We start from the raw sequence: 27,154 nt of genomic DNA, 5'->3' as shown, positions 1-27,154 counted from the left end.
TTCCTCCCAGCATGGCAGCCTGCCAGCCATAAGCAGGAGACGAGGCTCCCCTGCCTACCTTTTTTAAAAGCTTGGCACAACCTTTGGAAACTAATAAACTGGAAAAGCATGGCAATTAGACTAAGAAGAGTTGAAGCTGTATCATTGTTTGAACTCACTCGTACCAGGGCTTGAAAAAACAAAGGTTGACCTAAGGCAGCTGAAATTGCAGCTAAGCAGGCTTTATCAAAGAGAGATACAACTGTAATAACAGAAAATAAATGCCAAGCTAGAGCAGGCTCTGCTACCATGCACAGAAATTCTTCGAGTGGCTGCAGCAGCATTTGGGGTTTGCATGTCACAGATGAGATTTCCACTTGGAAATCTGGTAGTGACCAAGGCTTGTTTAGGGAGCTGCATCATTTGAATCTTCACAGTCTCCAAAGACCATGGTTTATCTCCATTTTGAACCACTTTACAGCACAAGCTGCCAGCCAGGAAATCTACTGGTGTGAGGTCTGCAGAGGGAGGTTGTCCTGGATGGACACGAGGGCAGGTCCACTCCCAAAAGCCTAAATTCACAAAAAGGGGAGCTCTGAGGCTCAAAACTCATGGCTTTCACAGAGAGAAGACCAGACAAATTATGGATGATATCTGACTGGGAGATGTGCCATTACTGCAAACTCACAAACAGATCCATGCAAACCTGAGGCTCTTGGCCTGGGGAAAGGCATGTGACCATTTTAACCAGGGACCAACAATAGTCTGGGGATTAATATTTTTCTCTCACCGTTGGTGGTCTGGGTAATTGCACACATGTAGCAGATTGTAAATTGGAGCCTTCTTTCCCTCACTAAAATGCTGCTGGGTACCCAGGAACCCTCCCCAGTTAGTGAAAGCCATGGATCAACTTAATGAGAAGCTAAAAATTGGGTAAACTTGGTTTTTTGGCAGTGCTGTCCAAGATAAAGCAGGACGGTGAAAAACTAATGCAGCACAGATGTGCACAGACTGGAAGGACATCCTGGAAAGAAAATGAGTTTTAAAGACACCAAGCTCTTCTCATCCTTGCACTCCTGGCAAGTCATTCACACAGGACATGTGCCTTTCCCAGGTGATGGGCACAATTCCCTGGCACACATATTTTAAAAAGATGGTCGCCAGACAGAAGCCAACATCAAACTTCTCTGTCTGTGAATGCTTTTTGCAGACTTTCAGTTGTCAAGTCCGTTTTATTGTTATTATAAGGTACCACCAGCAATCCAATTAGCCTGTAATTACTTTAAGAGCTTTTCTAACCACTTGCTTTTGGTGTAACATTCTCTGTGCTAATCACATTGCAGCGTATCACCTTCAACTGTAAAACAGCCAGCTAATCCAGGTGTGTAACTCAGACCACCTAGCAAATTAGTTTTATTAGCAATTTTTTCACAGCCCTTCAAGACCTATCAGGCATGGGGACATGGCACCCCTACAAGGCTCAGAAAGAGGAGTGTCACCTTCCCTGGCCATCCAAGGGACCACCAACATCACATCAACCACTCCTAGCACGAAGAGCAGCCAGGAGAGAGGTGAGAGTGCACAGCCCAGGGGCACCAGCCTCTCCAGTGTCATCTGCATGGAAATTTGCCTCAAGTCAGTAAATACACAGCTATTAAAACCAAATGCATACCCTCTCCCATCCTGCTGGAAGCAAAGGTCTGGCCTCTGCCGTTTACTTAACAAACTCTCTGGGTGTCCTCAGGCCACTTAAAACATGACCTGGACCTTTTTACCCCAGGCTAGACTGCCTGTGACACCATGTAAAGCGAGGGTGTGAAATTTTGGCTGCTCCACCCCAACAGCCAGCTCCCTGGAAGTGCTCACTGCCACTGCCCTGCCTTCCACAGGCAAAGGATGTGAGCGAAAGGAGCGCAGTCAGTGCTTTGTGGATTTGGAAGGAATTCCTATTATGCTACAGTAATTCTGGTATCTGGGTTACATCTAAAAAAGGAGGTCAGGCTGACTTGAATTTTCCATGCAGGCTGCCATAGCAAAGAAATCTGTTGCTTCAGTTCCTCGTTAGCCATTTGTGTCACTCAACAGCAAATAACTGAGCTTTTGAATTTACCTTATTAAGTTACATTTGTTGTGGGCACACTGAAAGCAGGGCAGAAACATCCAATTCTTTGGGGATTTTCTTTCTCTTTTAATTGACCTGCTATTTCGTGGTAGAGAGTTGATGGATCACACAGGCAGCTGATTATGTTTCCAGTCTCTGTTCCAACTCCTGTATTTGCCACTGCCTCATTAGGGATCAGAAGCACACTCTGCATGGAGCTGGCGTGCCGATAGCTCCGGCAGTAATGTGAAAATGAGAGGCTTTTTCATTTCATTTTTATGGCTTTTCCACACTCAGGGGTCATTCACCTGCAGGGTGAAATTCTGTGTTTATAAAACTGGGAGCCTGGCACCTTTTGGGCCTGTCTTGTGGCAGCAGAGGGCAGAGGGACAGGGCAATTTTGGGGACTGGCTTTGCTGAGTGTGTGTATGTGGTCAGGGAATGATGGAGAGATGAGGAAATGATGGAAGTATTCACATCACAAAGCAGCAAGGCTGAGGATGGGGTATCACCAAAGCAGGCACTGTGCCACCCTAAAATATCTATTGCCCATGACATTCCATCTGTGAGGAAAGCTGAAAGGGGAACAAGTGCTCCTCACCTCTCCATCTCCATCCCTCCCAGCTGAAGGAGCAAGAGGAAGGTGGCACCTCTGGGAAAGCACCTGAGCTGTTCTGGCAGCAGGTGAGAAGGAAAATGTAGGTACTTTTCACAGGGGAATTTCATCTTAGCTGGAAGTGTTTAAGCAACAACCAGGAGACAGCTTGTCTTCTGCCCCAAACCAGCACACATGGGCATCAGAAGGCTCAACTCATGGGCTGAGTTCAGCTTTTTGGCTGACAAATAAAACTCTTGCCATGCAATCGTTGCCTAGCACAGCTCCAAAAAAGCTGGCAGAAGGAAAATGAAGAGGCATTGGGAAGGTGGGACATTAACTACATTTTACAGTGAGGACTCAGGGAATATGCTCCCCATGGAAGGTTTTAACTGTCTTTTAAAAACGGCTGTAATATGCAATCTCTTAAAAACCTAATACTAACCTGTTAAATTTTCCAGGCACTGGTTAGCTGAAAGATGTATCCTTTCTTTGTTTTTTAAACCTTATAAAATAGGCAAATACCATGAGTTATTTGAATAGGGACAAACCATGCCAAGTCTTTACTGACACTCAAGTGTTTTTACCTCTGCTCTGAACTCTTACTGGAGGGTGAAAAAGTTCTTGTGAAGCTCACAGACTTGCCCAAACAGCTTTGGGCCTGTTTACTGGCTTCAAGAGTAATCTCATTCCTCTCATTACAACCTTTCATTTGTAAATGTTTGCAACTCCACGCTTCCAAAAGCCAAACAATCCCAGCCTGCTAGATAGAGTGGCAGCATTAGCAGGACAAAAAGGTGCAAAAAGCCCCCAGGTGGGCCAGAGAAGGAGGTTCAGGGGGTGGGACTCACCGCGAGGATGGCGATGAGGATGCCTGCAGCACACAGCACCGCATCGTTGATGGTCTCCACGTTCTTCTGCGGGTACCTGATGCTGTCGTCGTCGCAGTAGAAGCCCCTCTGGTAGGGCTGGATTGTGCTTGTCTCGATGATGAGGAAGGGCAACCCGGCTACAAAGAAGGGGAGACAACAACCAAACCCATCAGCAATACAAAAAAAACAAGCAGCTCACAAAAAAACCCCCAGGATCCAACTAGAAAACCCCTTGCAAAGCACACATCACAGCTCCTGGTGCTTTTCTTTCCATACTGCTATCTTTCCAAAGGGAACAGCACTGGGATTTGTTTTTCCAAGCTGGTCTTGCAGGGAAAAAGCATCTCCTCTGTTATGGTTATCAGATGTCTGCTCAGCCTGGTTCCAGTTAAGCCCTGAGCACTGCAAATATTAACTTACAGGAACAGACCCCTGGAGCAATCCCTCTGCAAAAGGCCATGAAAACCAATCTGGCACTTTCCTCTGGGGAGGGCCCGGTGCTCTTCTGAGTGCTCTGGGCAGAGCAGCCCAGAGCTGTGCAAACAAACAGGGCAGGATCCAGGATCACAGATGGGAGATCTTCTCTCCTACCTGGCCATCCCAGCTACTCCCCATCCCCATCACTTCCCTGCCTCTGGAGCCTTCCTTGGCTCACTCCTCTTTGTATTTACAGGGTGTGTTGACAGTTTCCTGCCAGTGTTTGCACCTACTGATGCTGAGAGCAGCTGTGGGACACCCATCCATGCAAGGACCAGAGCACCCATGATGAACTCCCAGCAGAGCCTGTTCACCTTCAGTCACAATAAAACCATGTGAAATCTGGGCTTTAAACACTATCTCTGTGCAGGATTCCCGTGTCTGTACAGCTTGGCTGGATCTCTGCACCAGGCAGGGAGCAGATCTGCTCAACAACATGGGTCAGGACACACAGAATGGAGAGGACACCCAGAAATGGTGGCATGTCTGTAACTCTGTGTTTTTTTAAGTTTTTCAGACATACAGCACTGTCTCAAACCTGGAATGGTGTTTCCCAGCACAATGTCACCTTGGGCAGGGCAGCTCCTTTCCTTTGCCTCAGTTTCCCCATCCATCTTTGCTGTTAAGCCCATCATCAAGAGGAGCACTACATCCCCACAAAACCAAGCCCCAAATTCCCTGAAACCCATGCTCAGAGTAAATCACAAGCCACAAGGTACAGGAAACCCTCCTCCCACTCGCAGAGTGAAACCCAGGTAAGGGGATAAACAAATGCACGGTGGTTCCAGCTGTCCTTGGGCCAAGACAACAGGTCTCACTCACACCCAGATCCTACAGAAAGCATTAGGGAATACCTGTCGACCACTAACTTGCTAAAGTATCTGTGGCTTTGTTTACACAGCCAGCAGTCAAAGACATCAGAGGGCTTTCCCTTCTAAAACGAACAAAAATAATAAATAAAAAATGAAGCACTGTTGGGTCTGACCCAGAGTTATCCACAGTACATTTGTAGTGAACACCACCTGCTAGATGTGATCAGCAAGGGCACCATCCATGCTGTTCAGAAGTGTCACCAAAACAATGTTCCCTGTGCTCTCCACATGAACCACTCTGGATCTCACTTTGTGCAATCGCTTTGGCTCGTTCTCCTGCATGTTAATGGGTTTGCCTAAGCCAGGATTACTACAAGGTTTTGTTAGTCTTAAGAAAAAACTCCATCACCTGTGAGCAGGGACAACACTGAAGTCAAGTTTTTAGGTACACAACAGTGGTCTAGGCCACTGCTTTCAGATCCTCTCAAGAACCCTGGAAATGGGTTAATTGGCAATTCTGGCCCCGAGCTGCTTGGCAAGGCGGGGCAGTTTCCACCACATGTGTAAACCAGCCAGCAACAGTTCCAGCACTGCCTGCCCAGCTCAGATTTGGTAAATGAATTCGGACATCTCGTGTGAATCCAGCTGATCCCACCATGTAACTGTTCTGATGCCCAGCCAGCTCGGCCCCAGCAGCCTGCCTCTGATGCCAGCAATCCCATTTAAAGAATCCTTAGGCTGCCCCAGGAGGAAGGGCAGGGGAGAAACTCTGGGTTTTCCTGGGTTTTCTGAGTGCCTGGAGTGGTGGCACGGGGTTGAACTCAGTAGACACACCACGGTTACGTGGCTCATTGTTATTCCTCCAGTTCCTCTTGCTAATGGCTTTCACATGACAGGTCTGTAAAACACATGTTCCCACAGACAATAAAATACATCTGAAAGCTAAAACCGGCCCTAAAAAAAAAAAAACTCTTGAAAAAATAAATAATTTTTTTTAAAAAAGAGACAATAGCACTCCTATATATTCTGTGAACTCAGGAATAATAAAGATTTGTTTCTCCTTCATTCATTGAGCAGCATGGGGTAGTATTTCCGTGTTTCAATTATATGTACACTTGCCACAGCTATAATAAGAGCATAAGTGGCCTATATGGGACACATTTTCATAAAGTACATAAGCATAGTTTGGAAAATCCAATCGGTTTGTTTTCTCTCCTACAAACTTGTGGTTTAGTGGGATATTGCCAATCAAGTCTTGATATTTTTCCAGCAAAACACTAACCTCAGATTCCCTTTTTTTTTTCCCTTCCCCTTTTTTTAATATGAGAAACATAAACACACTCCCTACAACTGAATGAGTATTACTCAAAAGACATAACATGCTTTTGATTTTGAGGGTTGGGTGAGAGGCTGCTCTTTCACCCAAGGAATGGAGGACCCCAGCCCATGGCAAACAATAAATTGTGCTTAAGATGACTCTTCTTCCACGAGCTTATTTCTTGGAGGATGGCTTGTCTGAGGGACCAGGTCACCATCCACACTTTTTTTTTTGGCAAGGGGGTTCCAGCACAGAGAAACCTGTAGTGGTGCCAAAAGGCTGCCAGAGCATGGGCTTTGCAGAAAAAACACTACAGAGGGAAGTCTGGAAGAAGACAGAAAATTAAATGCAGAGAGAGATGCCTTTGGGATCCCTCAAACAAAACACCACAGAGACATTATTCACACTAGGAGATCTGCCTGAGGCAAAAGGATCCAGAAGTGGGGCTTAGAGCCCACACACCTTGGAAATGGAAGGCAAGCAGAGTAGGGCTGTGCTGTGAGGATGGAACATCTGGCCTCATCACCTCTCCTGCCCCAGTCTGCCCCTCTGAGCCAGCACTTTAACAGGGAATCTAACAGTGTGCATTCCTGGCTGCAGATCTACAGATTCAACAGCTCAGCCCCATAGAGGTGTTAAGTCTTTGACCTCCACCACTTCCCATCCCTGCACAGGGCACTAAACTATTGAGGATACAAGAGGTTCATTTCAGGAAACAGTGACTTGCACTGAACTGAATGACAGATGTACAAGGGAAGGCAAAAAAAATTACACTGGGGACGTTCACTTTTCTCCAAAAATGGTACTGTCTGGTCATTCTGTCTGTGGGCACAGCTCACCTACATGTGCAAAGTGATTGCAAAACCTTTAGGAATGCTGCAGAAGGGCCTCACATCCTCCTCAACACCAGCATGCCCATGCTGGGAACTGACACAGAAGCCTGTGGACCATGTCCTAAAGCATGGACACAACACTGGCACACCCAAAGGGACCTGTGCAACCCCATCTCACAGGAAACCAAAGCATGAAACAAAGGGATTTGCTTCTTCCAATGCAATAAAGGCAAATGGTGCTGAAATTACCTTCTGACCTGCAACATCCTTCACAAGGTGATGGAAACTTTCTTTCCCTTGTACAACGGGGATTTTTTTTTTTTTTTGCTTTAATAACAGAACAAGGAAATCCCAACCACAAGCTTTTATCCAGCTATGCTGCAGGAGATCAAACACGGCTCCAAACCATGAGCATAAAGGAATTCTCCTGGGGACTGATCCTGCCCCATCCAAACGGGCTCAGCCCCGTTCCAAGCAGGTGTGGACACTGAGGAATTGTGTGAGGCACTGCAGGATGCTGTGGGGCTGGACATTGAAAAATGATGTTGCTTTTGTTGGGAGGAAGTCCAAGTGACTTGGTGACCTCTAACTGCTGGTGTCCTGTGCTAAGGTATTTCAGAGAGGGGTTTAAATTTATTTGTCTTTCCATTTAATAACGCCAATCGAGTTTGGAAATCTAGCACCAAGGAAAAAGTATTCCTTTCTTTGGTCAGCACCTTTATTAAGAGGCAGTTAATAGGCAATAATCCTGGGAAGGCTGGCTGCTTGAAAGCTAAAACCAGCACCAAACCTAAACAAAACCCCCGTGTACTCTCTGACCAGCTTGAAATGTGCATAAAAATCAAGGGCAGGAGAAAAATGGGCTCTGTGTTGGGTACAGCACTTTGAATCTCAGAGTCTTTGAAAAGTTAACACTTGTGCAGATTTAATGGGGGAAAAAAAAATTTGAAAAAGGGAGAAGCTTTCATTGGCCACTCATCAAAAACTGGAAGGAGTGGAAAGCAGGAGCATTTGTGCAGTGACCCACCCAGGCCACTCTCATCTCCCCAGCTCAGCCTTCACCTTTGCACCAAATTAAACACCACCACCACCTTCTCCTTTTTAAACGTCTTGTTTTGATGGAGTTCAGGGGTTTTTTCCCATTAAATCTTTGTCCTTTAACCCTGCAGTCAGTGGGATGTTGCTGGCTATCTCAACAAAGCAACGGCAATTTCTAACAAGTATTCCACGATGCTTTTGCCTGCCAGTGTGCAAGCCCTGGGTGTTCTTTGGGTTTCACTAGATTAGACATCTACCTAAATAAGTGAAAAAGACCATTAATTAATTTGGCAGGGCTGAGTGGGGTATCTAATTCCTTACTCAGAGTGTAAATATTTGGGTACCTACAAGAGACAGGCTTTCTATTTGAAGTACTTAGTGGCTGATCTTGGGTGCATATAAATCTTATTTGGTTTACAATATTTGTACATATTTAAAAATGCATATAAACTAAATTAGCCCACGGTAGGCTTTTATTGGGGCTTTAAAAGTTGGCTTCCCAAAACTTTCAGGGAAGAATTGCAGCCTTGGCAACTGCTGCAAGAGCGAGCAACTCTTGAAGCCAACTTACACTGCACATGTAAAAATATACACATAAATACATAAATAAAATTTAATAACCCAAAGAATAGAAGTATTTCCACATTTCTGCCATATCAGAACCCAGCTCTGCCCCAGCACTGGATATATCTGAAGGAAAGGTAGGAGCATGGTCAGCTAAAAAAATAATCTCAAGGGACCAGATCTGCACTCCAGTATCAGCCAAAATAAGGATCCTGCTGCAGACTGGATCAAGCTATTAAATTCAGATTTTTAAAGGTCTTGAAAGCATCAGTGATGTGCCTCCATCCCAATGTTTTTTGACTGGATCTGGATATTTGAGGACCATATTCACTAGCTCTGCTATTTTATTACCCACAGTCTTAATTGTTCTTCACCTTGATTCCAGCAGTCCAGCAGACTGATTTGTGCATCTGCCTGTATTTTGGAAACACATCTAATATCTTTGTTTGCAAAACAGATTCCCATTCAGCTCGATTACAGTTCCATTACTCTCAGCTGACACATGAGGAGAGAAAATTCTCCACACAAACAAACCCTAGACTTTACAGTAAAACAGGTACCTGCTTTAGAGTACTGAAGAACCTATAAACAAGACCAGTGTATATTGCATTTCTATGATTTGACCTGTTTGGAAAAGTTCCTGGGCACAATGGGTTGATTTCCACCACAAAAAAAAAAAAAAAAATTAATTAATTTTCAACTAGCTGTAGGTTTGTTCATGTAACTCCCATGAACATCTGCCCCATCTATGTTAATTTGTCTGCCATCCTTCCTATGAAGAGAGTGACATTTCTGTTGTCCATTTCATTATTTTTTCAGCTAAATTGTAGGAATTTCAAAGCAAACCTCTTAAACCATTTTAGGTCCACCAGATGCTACAGATTCCAGAAGACTTCCTAGTGGCAGACACAGGTTCATTTTGACTTAGATGAGTTTTTTTTTCAGGGTTCATTTCTTTGTTTTTAGTAGGAACTGGTTAAAAACTGGGCAAAACATCTTCTCATGCCTATTAGTGCAACACCAAACAAGAGGAAAGTAAATAAAATATTTATTTTCTTTATGGACAGCCCATAACATTGATGACCCCAGGCTGCAGAGGTATTTTAAAAGGAACAAAAGGTGGTGCCAGAAGCAGGTGTCTCTACCTGCTGCCCAAACTCATCCCTGGAAGTCTTCAAGGCCAGGCTGGATGGGACTTTGAACAACCTGGTCTGGTGGGAAGTGTCCATGAAAAAGAAAAGCTTTAGGGTCCCTTCCATCCCAAATCATTCCATGATACTCATGTTTTTTGGTTAATACCCCCCTGTGCAACGTGGAGCATATTTATTAACCCAGCCATCCTGGGAGAAAATTATTACAAAAAGCCCTTCTAGGTCACAGATACTTTAAGCCAAATGCCAAATATCCTCTTGCACTGCAAATTCCTCTGGATTTGAAACCAAGAGTAGAAATATTTCCTCATGTGGCTGGAGCATCACATGCCAGCCTCACACTCCAAGAGCTCCAGATGAAAAGGAATGCTGCCATAGTTTTTTTTCTGGGAGAAAAAGTGCTTTTAGTAAGTAGCTGCCACCTATTTTCAAGATAAGGACCACATGCAAAGAAAGAAAGAGAAGGGAATTCTGCAAAGAGTGTTAAGTTGTTCCTCATAGCAATTTGGAGTAAGCTGATGCATTAAAAAACCTTCCTATTAAAGTGCACATTTATTTTCAGTACCTCAGAATGCATTCATAATCACATAAGGTCTTGTCCAAGCCACAGTATGTAGGTCCATATAAAATTCTGCATTTGTGTGGTAAAACAGATTTAAACCAGACAGCAAATTTGGATAGGGTGAATATAAAAGATATTACCAACAGGAATCTAGATCTATCTCCAGCCCAATTTGATGGAAACAAAGCCTTCATTTCATGCTGTCTAGAGCAAGGGATAAAATGCAACACCCATGAAAACCCCAAAGTGCCAGCACCTTTTGAGGCACCTCAGCACATCCATGTGCTTTGGAACTCTCACAGATATGACAAGCCTGACCTAGGATGACCCAGCTTGGAGAGAGGGGAAAAATTTTTAAAAAAATAAAGATGTGCCAGTGAACTCTGCAACGGTGAAGGCAAACAGCTCATGTGAAAAACACACTGTGGTGACTATTATGTTTTCAATCACAAATGCTGGTCTGCAGGGTTTGGAAGGAGCCTCTCACTGCTCTGGGCTCTGCCTTCAAGGAAGGGCTCTGCCACTGCCCAGCTACACTCAACACCCCGTTTCTCTTGGGAATCCAAGAGATTTCTGCCAAACAAGTGGGTGAGCAAAGCAGCTGCTCCCCTTCATCCCTGTCATCCCACTGGCTGGGGGAGCCCTAATATTTCCCCAGGTAATCACAACCCAGTTCTACTCATATAGAATGATAGAGAAGATTAGGTTTGAAGGAACCTTAAAAATCACCTATTTGCAACTCATGCACAGGTCACTCAGGACCCCCTCCAACCAATCCATCACCCTCTACTCAAAAGGAGAATTTTGTGAGCTGTAGGAGCTGTTTTAATACATAAAACAGCAAGAAAAAATTCCTCATCTCAGCTTCTTGCCCCCAAACACCCCAACACAGAAGCCCTGGCTCCTCCTCTTTGCACAGACACCCCAAACCATAACAAGAACAGGTAGAAATATAAAACTGTAGCCAGGTGTAATGCAGCCAACAAAATTCTATTATTTTTAACTCAGTAAAAGCACAAAGCACATGAAGCAAAAATAAAGCCAGGTAACTTAGTCAGCACTAGGTCTCTTAAATAAAAATTCATCAAATTTCAGCCCTGAACTTCCCAAACATTTTCCTGAGCACCATGGGCAGGCAGTGCCACTGTAATTAAGCACGTTTTTGGGAGTAACTGCCCCTGTGCAGGAGGCAGCAGAGCCCCTGGCCCTAGCCCTGAGCTTGCCACCAGTAGCTTTTTGACCCAGTTCTGTCAATGTACCTATTGTAAATGCAAAATCCTTCTTCAGATTTGAAGCAGCAGCCACCTGCACAAATAAGGCTGGGTTATAACTCTGTAACCCAATACAAGCACTGGAAGCTTAAAAAGTTTGTATTCCAAAAAGCACTTCTGACCTCTTCCTTAAAAGTTCACTAATCACTTTTAATTCATAATTTATTTCCTCTTAATATACTTGCTTTATGTAATGCCCCCCCTTTCTCCCCCTCCTTCCTCTCCTCCTTTCTTTTTTCTGGAAGTTCCCCAGGAGAAAATGGTATTACACAACTGCCTTGATTAACTGGAAATGAAGCTTTTCCCCCTCGCTAGTGGCGATTTGGTAGAGTTTCCAGGACATAAAGCACGGCCCAGAGTGCTGAAAGGCAGAGAGACGTGGGTGGAAGTGATCCAAAGGCCCTTAAAGTGATGGGGGTTGATCTTGGTGGTCCCAGAGCAGAGATCTGTAAGGCTTTGCCTATTTATCAATGGGTTAAAAAAGTGTAATGTTACCATTCTTCTTGCTCCTCTGTGTTTTGACTGTGCAGAGTGGCATCCTGGTGTATAGCAGGACATGATATAGCTGAGATTGTGCTGGTAATATTAAAAAAATAAATAAAAATCATGCTCCTGATTAAAATAGCTTTGTATTACAGGGAGAGGAGACTTTGCAGGGGAAGGAGGAGGTGTGACAGCTTCTGCCTTGGCCATGCTGACACCTCCCTGCACACAAAAGTTAAAGTTACTTTGGTGGAAAGCAGCTGGGAATGGGGTATTTTGGAGGCAAGACATCACCTGAAGTGACAGGATTTACCTACCCTGGCCCATCCACCCCTGGATGAGACCTTGTGAATTATTTGTGCCCCTAAAAGCCAAACAGATTTTTTTGGGACAGCATGGTTCCATGCTGCACACCATCTCAGACTTATGGGTACTTTTATCCCTCTAAGAATGTGTAATAGTAATGCTAAAAATTTCACCACTGTGTTCTGCAAGCACAGGGCCAGGCAGGGTGGGCAGAGGCACCTTGTCACCCCATGCACAGCCCAAACCTGTGCATTTTGCAGCCAGGTGACATCCCATAACCCCATTTCTTTTAGGGACAGGATGAACTGGGCAACATCTGAATGGCAAGGCAAGGGCCAAGGCTCTATTCACACTGACTCCAGGGACACAACATGTACCATGCCTTTTAAAACCAAAAATGGAGAACTCCCAATTTCCATTTCCAGCCTCCTGCCACAATGCTGTGTCCTGCTGTCAAGGAACGTGTGAATAAATTGAGGAAAGAAGGTTAAAGAAGCCCAAGGGAATAGAAGTCCCTTTTTCTTTATTGCAGTTAATTCTGACAAAGCCTCTTCTGTTTCCTCTTCTCCCCCCTTCTTTTCTTTTTTTTTTTTTTTTTGTAAGGGCTTGGTGCCAAGCTGCATTATTCCTCTTCACCATGGTACTGCCATGAAACCTGCCTGGTATGTTTGCCTGAAAATCGAAGGTTTTCATGGAAATTGTTTTTATCTCAACAGCTACTCCCTTTGAAAAGAGGAGGAGAAGGGCTCAGGCTCAAATCCCATCCCTCAAACAAAGCATCCATGAAAACCTGCCATCCCAAGAGGGCAGAAGCCCTCCAAAAACCCTTTTGCCACCTCACTCAGAACACCAGTGCAACTGCAAACCCATGAGAGATGCTGTGCACAGCCTCAGTTTGAAACACTGAGGCTTGGGGGGCAAAAAAAAAAAAAAAAAAAAAAAAAAAAAAATAAAAGCATCCCATTGGTGGGATTGTTTTGAAGCATCTTTTAAGTGGAAATAGTTTCTTTTCTTGCAGCCCATCGTGGCAACCAGAGCCCTCTGGCTCCTGTCAGCAAGGCAGGAGCTCCTCAGGGGTGTCCTCTATTTCCAGCCTATTTACTGCTCTGCTCAGAAAGGAGCCTATAGATGCTCCAGTTCTCAGATTTGGGGCTTTGGAGGGACTGGGTTATTCAACAAACCAGCCCTTTCTAAGCACTGTCAAAGGAGTGATTTGATGCCTTTCAGTGCTCACCATACAAAACGCTGAAAGACCAGCGGACTTCAAAAGCCGCAGGAGCGGAGCTGGAGTTTGGCAGGAGTTCATTAGCTGCCTGTGTCCTTCTGTGTGTGGCTTGTAATTACATGCAGACCCAGTGCCAAATCCTCATCTACTGAGGGGCACCAATTAACGTGCTGCTGGATGATTCACAGGTAGCTGATGTTGAGATTTATATACCCAGCGTGCCAAATAGCCCGTGCTTTTTTATTATTAATATTATTAATATTATTAATATTATTATTATTATTGTTTTAAGCCGCTCTTTTCCCCTTTTTTCAAGTTATCATACAAACACAAGGTTTTGGCAGTAGAATTGGGATTGCTCCTGTTCCCAGAGTCACACACTGGTGGGCCTGATCCTGCTGACACTATGTACCACATCTGCAGGGAAATGCACATCTCTTGGAAGATGGGCTAAGGGATGGCAAGGTAAACCACATACTGTGTCTTCTCTTTGTAAAAAGCAGAGGTTTTCTGCTCCAAGGAGAAAAATTATAAAATTGAGGCATCATTTGTACTCTACACTTGGCTTTCCTGCTGCTTGCATCCTCTTACTCCTACAGGTAGCAAAACAATAACAGCAGAAGCTTCAAGAGCAGCTGGGAGAGCTGAGGAAGCAGGTAACTAAAAGTGATAATTTCTTTTTTGAAGGGGAAATGTATACATAAGACTGCATCTCCTGTAGGAAAACATAACAGTTGTTAGTTTCTCTGACAAAAGATTAAATAAAAAACCACAACAAAAAAAGCGCCTTTCTTCTCTTACTTGAAATCTGCATCCCTTTGCCTCCCTTACTGGGGATCTGCATCCCTTTGCAGCCAGCTGGCTCCCAGTGCAGCCCTTGGCAATTAAAACCTTGGGAAGTCAAACACAACAGCATGGAAGTGAGCCTTTTGTTTTCCTGTTTTGTCATTCCTGTCTTGTGCTTGATCCCCAGATTTCTCAGACTGGAGGGAAACCATAGGCCCAGGGCACAGGTCCCCAAGCTCACTGCTTTGCCACTGCTGATGGTTTTCCCATGGGGAGCAAGGAGACCCAGGCCTCCTCTCCTTCTGCTTCTCCAAAAATCTCTGCTCCTCAGCCCTGGGGGATAACAACTCCAGGAGGGCTGCAAGTACAACCCAAGGCTTGCACTGCTTTATCCTTCTCTAATAAACCTTTCACTGCATTTGACACGATGCAGGTCTTGTCCAGCCATGAAAGCTTTCCTCCTTATCAGGAGAATTTTTAATCAACCAGCAGGGAAAACATGGCCTGACATTTTATTGCTTCCTTGTGCTTTGCTTTTAGATGTTTCGGTTTCTTCCAGCTTGTACTCCTGCTAATCTCTTTAGCCAGGGATCAGTGGAAAGCCTCAAGTTTGCCATGCCCAGCAGCTTCCCCTGGATCATCTGGAGTCAGGGCAGGCAGAGGAGCAGTGGGGACAGTGGGGGTTTATGGTGGGATGAAGAAGAAGGCACCAGGCTCTGGACTCACTGCAGGTTCTGGAGCAGGGTTTTGTCCTGGCCACAATTACAGAACAACAAACAACGTCTGTGGGGAAGGGTCATAAGAAGTTCAGCTTTCCTCTATTAAAACCATCTGGTGCCTATAAAAAACCCCAACTGGCTGGTTGGGATGGTTGGTGGCACCTCCTGCCTGCTGGGCTCTTCCTGGCACCTCACGGGAACGTGGTGGCTCCAGAGGTGTCACAGTAGGGACAGGAATGCCACAGGAACAGGGTCCTGGCAGACACCCCCTCCAATTTACATCCCTCCTGCTGCAAAGTGCCCCAGCATCCACCTCACTTCACTTCTTATCTGAGCCAGAACTTCTTTACGAGGTGCTGTCCCCTCAGGAACGCCTCAGTGCCCTGGGTGAGCCCCTTAGAGGGCTGAGCTTTCTGAGCAAAATAAAACATCCCTGTGAGGCCTGCCTGGGACCCTGCAAAGGGTTTCTCCAGGTCACATCACCGGCGGGTCCCCCTCCAGCATCAGCAGCGAGAGGCACCGCCAAACCTGCAGGGGATGGGAACCTTTTCTGAAAAACAAAGAACAAACAAAAAACTCTTAAACCTCTCCTTTGTTTCCAACAGAGAAAAAAAAAAAAAGGAAAAGAAAGGAGAGGAGAGCTTAGAGCCAGCTCTCCAGCCTGTAACACAAAACCAGGCAGTGCTGGGAAACCTTACACCAGGCAGCATCCAGCTCATGTACTCCTGCTCCGCTCGCCGCCTCCCGGATGCTTCCCCAAGCCCAAACTGCCCTTGAGAGAAGCCAAGCCTCAGCCTCTGCTGAAAAGCCTCTTTGTTTGGATTCCCTTTCCAAATCAGCGTATCCTGAGGCTGAACTCCCTTCCAGCCCTCTGCAGGGCTCTGCAAGGCTGGGATGGATCTGGCAGGGCTGCCAGCAGGGCTGCAGTGCTGTGACAGCGCCCAGCTGCAATCAGCACGGGAACCTTCTCCACCATGCAGGGGAGAAAGGCAGCAGCAGGGAAGCACTGCAGAATCACTTCAAAAGGTCCTTTAATCATGAATTGTGAACAGAGGAGCTGAGTTCTCCTTAATTAAACAATGGCTTTAATCAGCCTTCAGTAGCTGGCATTACTCAGAGGGTGGTGAGGCCCTGGCACAGGGTGCTCAGAGAAGCTGTGGCTGCTCCATCCCTGGAGGTGTTCAAGGCCAGGGACGGTGGAAGGTGTCCCTGCCCATGGCAGGGGGCTGGAACAAGGTGAGTTTTAAGGTCCCTTCCCACCCAAACCACTCCATTGTGTGACATTAAGGCACACCAGTGAGCTGACCATTTTGTCTTTCTTAAACTGGCATAATGGAAAGGAAAGCAGACAAGGCAACAAAGAAACCGAGGCACAAAGTCTGGACCATGCACACACGCATCACCAAAGGGGTCTGATTCCAAGTACTGCCATGAACTTTCCATGCAGCCACAACGCCATCACTCACTGAGGCTTTTCAAGGCAGACCTCTACTCCATCACTCACTGTATACAGAAATAAAATGCATTTTCTTGCACTGCCCACTCTGTCTGCAAGCCCAGGGCACAACTGTGCTACATCCATACAGGCAACATCCTGACAGGCAACAGTGATCTCCTGTGTCCCTTGGGACTTGCAAACGCCCCAAAATCCTGTGTTCCCACAAAAGGCAGAGGTATGGTACTCCCAGGGCAGATCTCTGCTCCAGCACTGGCCCAGCTGAGACTCACAAACAGCACCAAGGCAATAATTTCACCCCTCTGAGAAAACACAGCAGAGCTCACAGCAAGGGAGTGTTAATGATAATATCAGCCTGACACTAAAGGGAAAACCTTCTTCTCCAAAACCAGCCTCAGTCCCAGGACTTAAAGCAATTTCACAGGGGAAGAAGATGTTTTTCACTTGCAGGCAGCTTTAATTTACCTCAGTGTTACATCTCTCCCTGTGAAAGCAAAACCCTGAGATTTAAGCAGGTGGATTTTCAAGCTGTGGACCCAATACCCACTTGTGGCAGAAAACTTCAGCAAGAGCAAAAGCAAAGTACCTGTTGTTATATCCACAATCCTGATGTATCCCAAACACTATCCCACTTGTCTGGCAATTCCAAACATGCTGCATGCCTGGATTCTGCAGTGGCTCTCAGAGTTTTACACACTGTAAAACTTCTTTGTGCCCGTGGTGATTTATCAAAACACGCTTTCTCCAAAATGCTATCCGGCTTTTTCATGGGCTTTGCATTTGACAAAGATTCATACCAGCTCAGTCAGAAAAACAAACGCCACAAAACTTCTCCTTTAAGAAAAAAAACCCAAACCACCCAACCCTCACAGCCCAATGCTTTAGAAATGCTTCCACATGCTAATCAGCCTCCTATTCAGTCCCAGACTGAATAGGACTCCAACAATGACAAAGAAATACGCTGAACCTATCCCACATTTCATCCCCTTCACTCAAAATGTTGCTGTTACCTTGGTTTTCAGCCCCTTTGTGGGAGCTGCAGCAGAATGACAGCTGCATGCTAAAGCTGCAGGGATGGTCAAGAAACCAGGAGTGCTGGATGAAAAAATATCTGGCCCAGATTATGTGGGGGAAAAAATGGGATAATTTGAGGGGATAGTAAGTGATGCTGCAAATTTTTGTAAGAGTTAATGAGAAAAAAACAAACAAACAAACAAACAAACAAACAAAAAAGAAAACCACAAAAAAAAACTCCTGAGTAGTCTACTAAAAGCACAGCCTCCTGTGGTCAGGCAGCAAAGGGAAGTTTCTATCAGCCTGGCAAGATAAAAGCCCCTCCAAGCCCTTCCCTTTGAGAATCATCCATTTTTGTTATGTATTATCAACTGGCAGATGCCTTAGTGCAACTTTTCCTCCACATCCTTAACCTGAAAAACTCCAGCTCATATTCTGGGAAAGGACAAGCCAGCTCCTGCCACAGTGGGTGAATCCAAGGTCGTTTCCCTTTTTCTGCAGAACCTGGAAGCAACAGAACAGAGGCACCTGGCTAAGTTTTAATAGGAATTCAGGTGGGAAGCTCCAGGACAGGTGCACACATGTCCTAGGGACAGATTTCAACCCAAGCCCTGGCAGTCACAGACTCCTCCACAGTCGCTGAGGATCTGATCTCAAGGTACTTTGGGAGACTGGCAGAAGAAGGACTGAAGTTTGCAGCTCCAGTGGGGAGTTCAGGAAGGAATCAGCCCCAGTGGGCACCTGGGTGCCTCTGTACTGCAAACACTGCCTTCAAAGTGTGCCCTCGCCGGGCTCCAGTGCTGCCCACGCAGCGGGTGATGCTACTCCCTCTGCTCCTGTCTCCCCAGATTAGAAACTCCCAGAGGCACCAACGTGCCTGGGCAGGACCAAGGGCAGCACAGCCTGGCACAGGGATCCTCGGCCCAGCACTTGAATTCAGGGAGAAGCAGCTCCCCAAAAAGCAAGGGCCATCTGATCAGCGATCAAAGCGCCGCTCCAGAAACCTGCTAACACCAAACTGATTCACAGCTATCGACTTCAAAGGAGTTTTGCTGCCTGCCATCAGCTCGCCAGCCCATCCAAAATTATTCCCTGAGCATCACTCAGAACACAAATGCACCCAGTGGTTACTGACCAGACCTGCTTATCAGCATTTTACCACGCTGTTTGCGACTTTCCCTTTGGAAACCAGCAGCTGAAAGGGCGGTGGGCCTTGCAGAAAAGCCTTGGAAGCCCTCAAAATGCCTGGGATGTGGGACTGGTTGCCACGGCTGCTGTGCTGCTACAAAGACCAGAGCAAAGACCTTGCTGTCAGCTGGGTGAGAACAATAACCAGGGCTGGGCTGGCTGCTGCCTCCAGGCTTAAAGCAAAGCCCATGACACCACCTCCCAAAAAAAGTCATAAATAACCTGCTGAGTGTCAAGGAGACAGGAAGCCCAGACCCCATTTGGCACACTGGCTTTCAAATTCAGCAGCTGGGCACTTGGAGGATGTGATGAGGTCTCAGCTTCACACAGGACCATGTGCTGAATTAACCAAAATGTAACTAATATCTGTGTGCAGTGCCTGCATGGTCAGACACAAGGGCACTGCTGGCTGGTTAAAAATGGCAGTCATTTCTTGTGATTTTACAGGTAGTAATTTCTTCTTTTTGTACAGGCAGCTGATTTCTTCTTTTGTGCTGCTGGAAGACAGAAGCTCTCTGAAGGAGTACCATTTCTTTCAGGAGGGATGGCTGCCCAAAGTATCTCACCAGCAACTTTCACTTCTCTTGAAAGCCACGGAAGAAGAACCATGCTGTTCTCAGCTCCAGCAGCCAGCAAAGATGATGAGGCTCCAAGAAGTGCAGTCTGACATCTGCAAGCTCCCAAAGCAGTAAGGGACAGCTCTGTCCCACAGCCACCTTTGGTGTTCAGGGTGAACCCAGCAATGCCAATTGTGCCTCAATTTGCTGTGTTTTCCAAGCATCACAGGCTGTGCCCACTGGTGTGTTCTATCAGAAAGCCTGGAGGCACCTCCTAAACTTCTCAGTGCTACAATCAACACATTCACATCTTTCTGGGCAAGGGATACAAGGCTAGGGAAAGCAGCAGAGGGTTATGAGCACTCTGCATTGACTCAGCGTCACCACCACTGTCAGACCAACTGCAGCTCCACCTGGGCTCTGGCTGGCAGCCCCAGCCTGGCCCTGATGGGGGACACCATGTGCTCAGAGAACACAAGGTCATGTATGGATGCAATTCTGTTCCAGGGCTGGAACAGGAACATACAGCACAAAGAGCACAGGCATCCTCAGAGCATCACAAGCTCTGGAGTTAAATTACATGTTCTGCTTCTAACTTGACTTGATGCAGAGTCTGTTTTCAACCCTCTGTCTCCAAAACATCCAACACATGTGAAAAACAAGCCCACTTACGTGACTGACTCCAAAGGATGGAGTTCCATAGGCATTTCTGATACTTCCAAACCTGCCAGGACAGAGCTAATTTTCAAACTCATTCATGCATTCTGTTGGTAACAAGCCTATGCTCAAGGCTTGCTTTCAAAGGAAGACACTTCAAATTCTCTGGTTTTCGTGGCATTCTGCCTCCTCAGGTCGAACTGGAGGAGCAGCTTCTGCTGATCACGATCCCACTGTTGCAACTGAGCCCTTGCGTGCAGCTGAGAGGCAAGAAGGGATTCTCCAATTTCCCAACAGCTGCTCCAGCACATCCCTGGGCACAGACACCCAATCCACAGCAGGGAACTTTCCACCTGCTCTAAAATTGTGGAGCAGGTAGTGCCCCTCCAAGGTGGATGCCGTGGGAGAGAGTGAAAAAAGTGAAATGGAGAAGGGGTGGCTTTGAAAGGGATACAAATGCCCTTCTGAGAAAGGGGCCCACTGATCCATGAAGGAATGTGACACACAGGGCACCCTCCTCCCAAAACCCACCCAGCTGGGGTATCTGGAAAGGCAGATGGAAGGCTGGCCACAGCCAGGCCTCCAGACACACTGGCAAGGGGGGAAGCACAGAAGTGCATTCAGCAAACTGACTTCAGATTTTTATAATCACAGGATAAGTGCTGGATTACTTTAATTCACCCCTTTCCTTGAGGTTCTATCATTCTCATTCCTGAGCCTTTTAAATTTTTGTTTGTTTGTTTGAAATATGAAACCTGACCTATTGAAGAGCCGAACAAGGCCTTAAGACAGAACAAAAAGGAAGAAATGTTAAAAAATAAATAAATAAAATAAAATGTATATCACATATATGACAGCACTCATACAAAACCCCAGCTGGCAGGGGGGAAAGCCACATCCTGGGAGGGGGTTTCCCTGCTTCCTTTCCCTGCTGGGAATGCCAGGGAAGCTGCTGCTCCCAGTGCTGGCTGTGTGGATGCTGAGATAGGAGGGGTTGGAGGCTGCTGCCTTTCCCCACGCTGCCTTCAACAGGCAGGCCCTTGTTCCAGGCCAGGAGACCACAAGGGTCCCTTCTGGATTACTATGGATGAAGTGGGAGCATTGTATGGAGGGAACAGGGAGGATGGAGCCTGCTCTGGTGGAGCAGAGCTGGGCTTTGCCTCCCCCTCTCTGAAGGCATTTCAGGCAGAGATGGAGCCACACAAGCACCCTGCCTATCTCAGATGCTGAAGAGGGGCCCTGGTTTGCCAGAGGTTCCCCAGCTGTGGTATGCAAACCATTTTTGGGTGGTACACGGAGCACACGCATCTGGAGAGGCACCACCAGCCTGTATCCAGACAAACAGAGTCAGCCTAGGAAAGGCATGCATATTAAATTGAGATTTAAAGGGTATAAAAATAATCCGTTTGATCTGGGAGCGATGTTTATATTATTTTCTGTGCTCACTACAAACAGACAATTAAAAAAGTGTCATCTGCTGCAATTGTGATTCCCATCTCCTGCCTGTCTCAGCAGCAGGTACACAGGATTCAAAGCACTCCTGGCCATGAGTTGCACGTAGTTCTGCTTTTCCTGGAGACACATCTTCAGGCTGGCCAAGTTCCACCAACTCGGGAAAGCCAACACATTTATACCCCTGAGGACTCGCTCTGCCATAGGTACAGCACTTCCCTGTTCTGCAATTAACACCTCAAGTATAATTGTCACTAATATCTCTTTTTGATAGGTCGGTTGTAATTTTTTTTGTTTGTTTGTTTGTTTCACAAAGCAAATGCAGAAAAAGTGCATTTCAAACACCTCCAAAATATTTCTCTTGCTTTTACTTCCAGTCATCTTTGGCTCCTTTGGTCTTCCAAGGGAGGCACAACAGATGGGTATCACACCTTAGGTGCTGACTGTTGGTTCAATAAGAAGCTTTTCCAGGCTCAAAAAATAACAAATTCCTTTACTCCAGAGTTATGGCAGAGTCCAACTGCACAAGGTGCCACTTCTGCCAACCTGCCTTTGCCAGGGCACCTCCAGAGCAGCCATCCCTGGCCAGGAGCTCACTGCACCAGGAGATCCTGCAGGTACAGAGTGATACATAAACACACAGGAGCAAACCCCACCTAGGGATGCTCCAAACACGATGAGGACTCCCCACCCACACACTTTCTCCTGTGTGGTGTGGGCTCAGTCCTCCCTGACACAGAGGAGACACAGTGTGGAGAAGGCAACACCCCACAAAGGGCTGGGACTGCCCAGCTGCTTTGGAACAGTCAGTATTGCTGTCCCTTGCTGAAAACAAGAAATGGTTGGCTCAGCATCTTCTTCAGGTGCACAGAAAGATGTCACCCGTGCGACAAGTGAGTGCTGCACAGCGGGGTAGTCCTAAAAATAAAAACAACAGCCCCAACCCAAACAAAGCAAAGTTGCTTAGCTCATCACATCCAGCCTCACACCGTCCAAATAACTCTAACCTCACCCCTCATCTCCAATTCCTCCCACTCCTTACACTTAAATGACAATCCCAGGCCTGTTTGCACCAATTTTTGTGATGAAGCGACAGAGCTCAAATCCTTTTTGCTTCTGAGAGCTGGAGGACTACACAATTTTCTACACAGGAGAGGAAAGTCAAGAGTAATCTAAACTGTTAGCCCAAATTATAAGATTATATCCCCACTTACATAAACATGTCAAGGTCCAGCTAGCATAAATATTTACTTTCAAAGTTCATTTAGCATCAAGCTCGCTACAGGAGATGCCAAATTTGTGAGAAAGCTGCAGAGATATTAAGGTTGTAAGAGGTCTATCCATCTGTTGCTTCAAAAACCCTCCCCAAGGCAGTAAAACTTGTGCTGTACAGATTAACTGGGATTGACAGAAGAGAGAAAATTAAATTAGAGGCAGAAAAGAAGAAGGGCAGTAAATTATGTGCAGTTTACATCCCACCAGCCTGAAACATATGCTCCCATAAACCCCATTTCCACAAGCCTCAGAAGCAGGTATGCCAGATGAAATCCTTCTATTTTATGGCACAAGCAGGACTTTTTGGAAGCTGTTTCACCTGCACAAGCTGCACAAATACAAGCTACTGAAGACCCTCCTCTGCCCTATCACCCTTGCTGACACAGCCTTCCCCTCTTCCGAGATTAAACGCTTGACTTAGCACCCGTCAGCAGAGCACAGGTGGCTGCTCAGAGCTTGCTGAACACCAGGAGCCCCTGTCATGGGAAAACAGCAGGTCTGAGAGGAGATTTAACCCTGGATGCTACATCTGTGTGGCCAGGCTCCAGAACATCCCACCTCAGGGGTCAGGGCAGGAGGCTTCTCCCCTGCTGGCCACCTCTCCTGCATCAGGAGGAGGTCTGGAGGCTGTTGCAGGGCAGCAAAACCCCATGGCACCAGGCAAAGCTGTGCCCTGAGATCTGTCCCAGCCAGATTCCCCCAAATAACAGCTCTAAGCTCCAGGCAGGAGGTGCAGGAGACTCCTGGCAGAGGGATGGGCTGAGGATGTTCAGGTGAAGGTGGAGGGAGGTCCACCCATCACATCTCTTGTTTTGCTGCTCAGAGAGTTCTCCCCACCACTCTACAAAGTGAAAACACCAACCAGCTCAGCAGGGGCAACTTCAGACCCCTCATTCACATTTTCAGATATTCTGCAGTGATCAGGAGACAGGGACAGGGCAGCAGGGACTCTTCCACACCACCAAGCTCGCCTGTGGCCCTAACAATTTCAGGAAGCATCTTCCAATCCTTTAAACAGAGCCCTCCTAAGAGGAGGAAGCAGATGGAGAAAGTTATTTTCCCCCCTTGCATGACCTGCTTTAATAAATGCACACTCAGTTCTTTTCTGTCTTTTATAGTGAGTTAAGCACGGGCATGGAATTTCTGGGAAGTTCACAGTGTCAGCCATCAAACCTCTTGTTCCTGCAAGAGCCCAGGGATTTATGAGTGCCAAGTGCACTCATTAGAGCAGTGGGCTGGTCATTCAGTAACATCCAGCTCCCTGCCAACTCAGCTCAAGTTGGAAATGCAGGAGAAACTGAGGGTCTGGTAGATTGGATCTTCACCTACCCACTCCATGACCCTATTCCCCAAGAAAAGAAGATACAAATCTTCCTCTTATGCATCTGCTATCAAGATAACCATTGTACTGCTTAAGGATGAAAGACAAAAGTGGATTTTTCTATCTACTCTCACCAAATTAAAGCTGAAGGAAGCTCAGCTTTACTAATTCAGACTTTCTTAGATGTTTATGATAATTGTCTCCTGGGTAATTTGTTTAAATTTGTGTGTAAACAAATGGTTTGTACACATCTACAGCCCCACAAAGAGCGTGTCATTTCTGAAAAACATTTCAGCCATAGCTCACTCTTTTCATTTTCCCCTCAGAGAAAAGCAGTTCAAGGCTGAATTATGGCATTACCTGCAACAGGAGCCAGTGCAGCCTCACAGGCCTCTGCAAATCAAATGGCCAGTTTTAATATTTCCACAAGTGGTCCTCAAATGAGAAAAAGCCTTCTGTTTCCCTGCTTCTCTGAATGTCTTTGGGCAGCTGCTCAAGAGGTGTAACTCAGTTTGACTGCACTGGGACTTTTATATGGGACTATTTTTTTAAAATTCCACTGTACATGTAAATATCCATCAACTTCTACCTGTCCACCTTTCTCTTACAGGAAGGATTCAGCTAGGGCACCTTTTTTCCACCTTCCAAGTGTTTTTTTTGGGATTTTTTTTACAAGAAAATGGGAATCAAGTGATCGGAAACTATAAATTCATAGTCTTTCCTAGTAAAAGGTAGAGAGAAGAGCAAGCCAAGCCTCCCATGAGTGGGGCAGCTTTCACAGCAACTTGTGCCCAGTCATCCACCAGCAGGTCTGATACTCCTGGTCCTGGTCTGGGTGTATTTGCAAAGCCCATCCCCAAAAACACACCATGGGCTGTCCATCCCCAAACACACATCATGGACTGAACATCCCCAAACACACACCATGGGCTGTCCATCCCCAAACACACACCATGGGCTGAACATCCCCAAACACACATCATGGACTGAACATCCCCAAAAACACACCATGGACTGAACATCCCCAAACACACATCATGGACTGAACATCCCCAAACACACACCATGGGCTGAACATCCCCAAACACACACCATGGGCTGTCCATCCCCAAACACACATCATGGACTGAACATCCTCAAACACACATCATGGGTTCTCCATCCCCAAACACACACCATGGACTGAACATCCCCAAACACACACCATGGGCTGTCCATCCCCAAACACACATCATGGACTGAACATCCTCAAACACACACCATGGGCTGTCCATCCCCAAACACACATCATGGACTGTCCATCCCCAAACACACACCATGGGCTGTCCATCCCCAAACACACACCATGGGCTGTCCATCCCCAAACACACACCATGGGTTCTCCATCCCCAAACACACATCATGGACTGAACATCCCCAAACACACACCATGGGCTGTCCATCCCCAAACACACATCATGGACTGAACATCCCCAAACACACATCATGGACTGAACATCCCCAAACACACACCATGGGCTGTCCATCCCCAAACACACATCATGGACTGAACATCCCCAAACACACATCATGGACTGAACATCCCCAAACACACACCATGGGTTCTCCATCCCCAAACACACACCATGGACTGAACATCCCCAAACACACACCATGGGCTGAACATCCCCAAACACACATCATGGGCTGTCCATCCCCAAACACACACCATGGGCTGAACATCCCCAAACACACACCATGGGCTGTCCATCCCCAAACACACATCATGGACTGAACATCCCCAAACACACATCATGGGCTAAACATCCCCAAACACACACCATGGGCTAAACATCCCCAAACACACATAATGGGCTGTCCATCCCCAAACACACACCATGGACTGAACATCCCCAAACACACATCATGGGTTCTCCATCCCCAAACACACACCATGGGCTGAACTTCCCCAAAAACACTTCATGGGTTCTCCATCCCCAAACACACACCATGGGCTGAACTTCCCCAAAAACACTTCATGGGTTCTACATCCCCAAACACACATCATGGGCTGTCCATCCCCAAAAACACACCATGGGCTCTCCACCCCATAATCATCTCCCTCATCATGTCCCACCCATGCTCTTCACCTGCCAGTGACCAGTCATATCTAAACTTTCTGTTGCACTAATGCTCTTACTTTTAAATGCTCCTCACTCTAAAAAAAAGCCCAACAAAACAACAACAAAACAAAAACGAAGAACCCCAACAAAAACCCCTAAACAAGCCAACTCTGGTGTTTACTTCCCCATTTCCACCTGTAGCAACCTAAACAAAGCAACAATCACAGTTTTGCTGTATCACATTATTCCCTGCTAACAATACTTTCCAGTGATGCTTGATAAGTCCTGTTTACCCAAACTAGCACAAGTAGAATAACACATGTCAAGCAACTGCTTTTTCATTTAGGACCCTTAGCCCAAAGAAGGGGAAGCAAAACTCTTTCCCCATTCAAATAGCACCTACTCATGCCAGGAATGCCTCAAGTTAAGAAAACTTGGGTAAAGAAAAGTTTAAAAGTTCTCACTCCTAGGAGCTGTTTTACTAGGAATTCGATTTTGTGCTTAAATAAGTGAGGTAAGTCCAGCTAGTTATGTTTCTACTTATATTAGTTTCATATATGGGATATCAAGTATTTTTATTTTTTCCAGATCCGAGAAGATGAAGCTTTCTGCACTGGCCCCTATTCTTGTGGGAATATAAAGAGAAAACCATGCCTCTCCTCCTAGCGTATTAGTGCCCCCTAATACACACCAGATGATCAATAAACTGCATAAAAATTAAATCAAACTGACAGTCTTTAAAAAATGGGCTCTAAGCAGAAACAATTGTTTTAAAGACTGTGGTGTCTGGAGTATTAAACTCACGTGCTGTTGTGTTATTAATCTCTTTGTTGGAAGCCAGTTGATTTCCCCTGCCTGTGTCTGTCAATTAAATATTCAGCATCGCAGCCACAATGGAAGGGGTTGATGTTTTGGAATGCCAAAAGTTTTGTTGTTGTTGTTTTTTTTTTTTTTTTTTTTTTTTGAGACGCGCTGTTGACAGCTCCCTTCCATGCCACAGCATCTCCAAAACGCCGAGCAGGGCAGAGCGCAGGCAGGGC

The 27,154-nt window shown here is 46.2% G+C and overlaps 1 protein-coding gene and 1 long non-coding RNA gene across 2 annotated transcripts in view; one reads left to right on the top strand and one right to left on the bottom strand.

The window, feature by feature from the left end:
- Positions 1-27,154, bottom strand: part of PLPP3 (phospholipid phosphatase 3) — a 44,289-nt gene that overhangs the window by 15,398 nt on the left and 1,737 nt on the right. The window contains exon 2 of the mRNA XM_056497577.1: positions 3,527-3,684. Within this exon, the coding sequence (XP_056353552.1) occupies positions 3,527-3,684 (158 nt within the window). The remainder of the gene's footprint in view (positions 1-3,526; positions 3,685-27,154) is intronic.
- LOC130256168 (uncharacterized) lies at positions 22,513-26,917 on the top strand. Its single transcript, XR_008841067.1, has 2 exons — positions 22,513-26,628; positions 26,703-26,917. It is a non-coding gene; the product is annotated as an uncharacterized LOC130256168 (long non-coding RNA).

This window comes from Oenanthe melanoleuca, chromosome 8, assembly GCF_029582105.1.
Source record: "Oenanthe melanoleuca isolate GR-GAL-2019-014 chromosome 8, OMel1.0, whole genome shotgun sequence".
Classification (NCBI taxonomy): Eukaryota; Metazoa; Chordata; class Aves; order Passeriformes; family Muscicapidae; genus Oenanthe; species Oenanthe melanoleuca.
The sequence above is the reverse complement of the archived record's forward strand: the minus strand, read 5'-3'. Positions and strand labels throughout refer to the sequence as shown.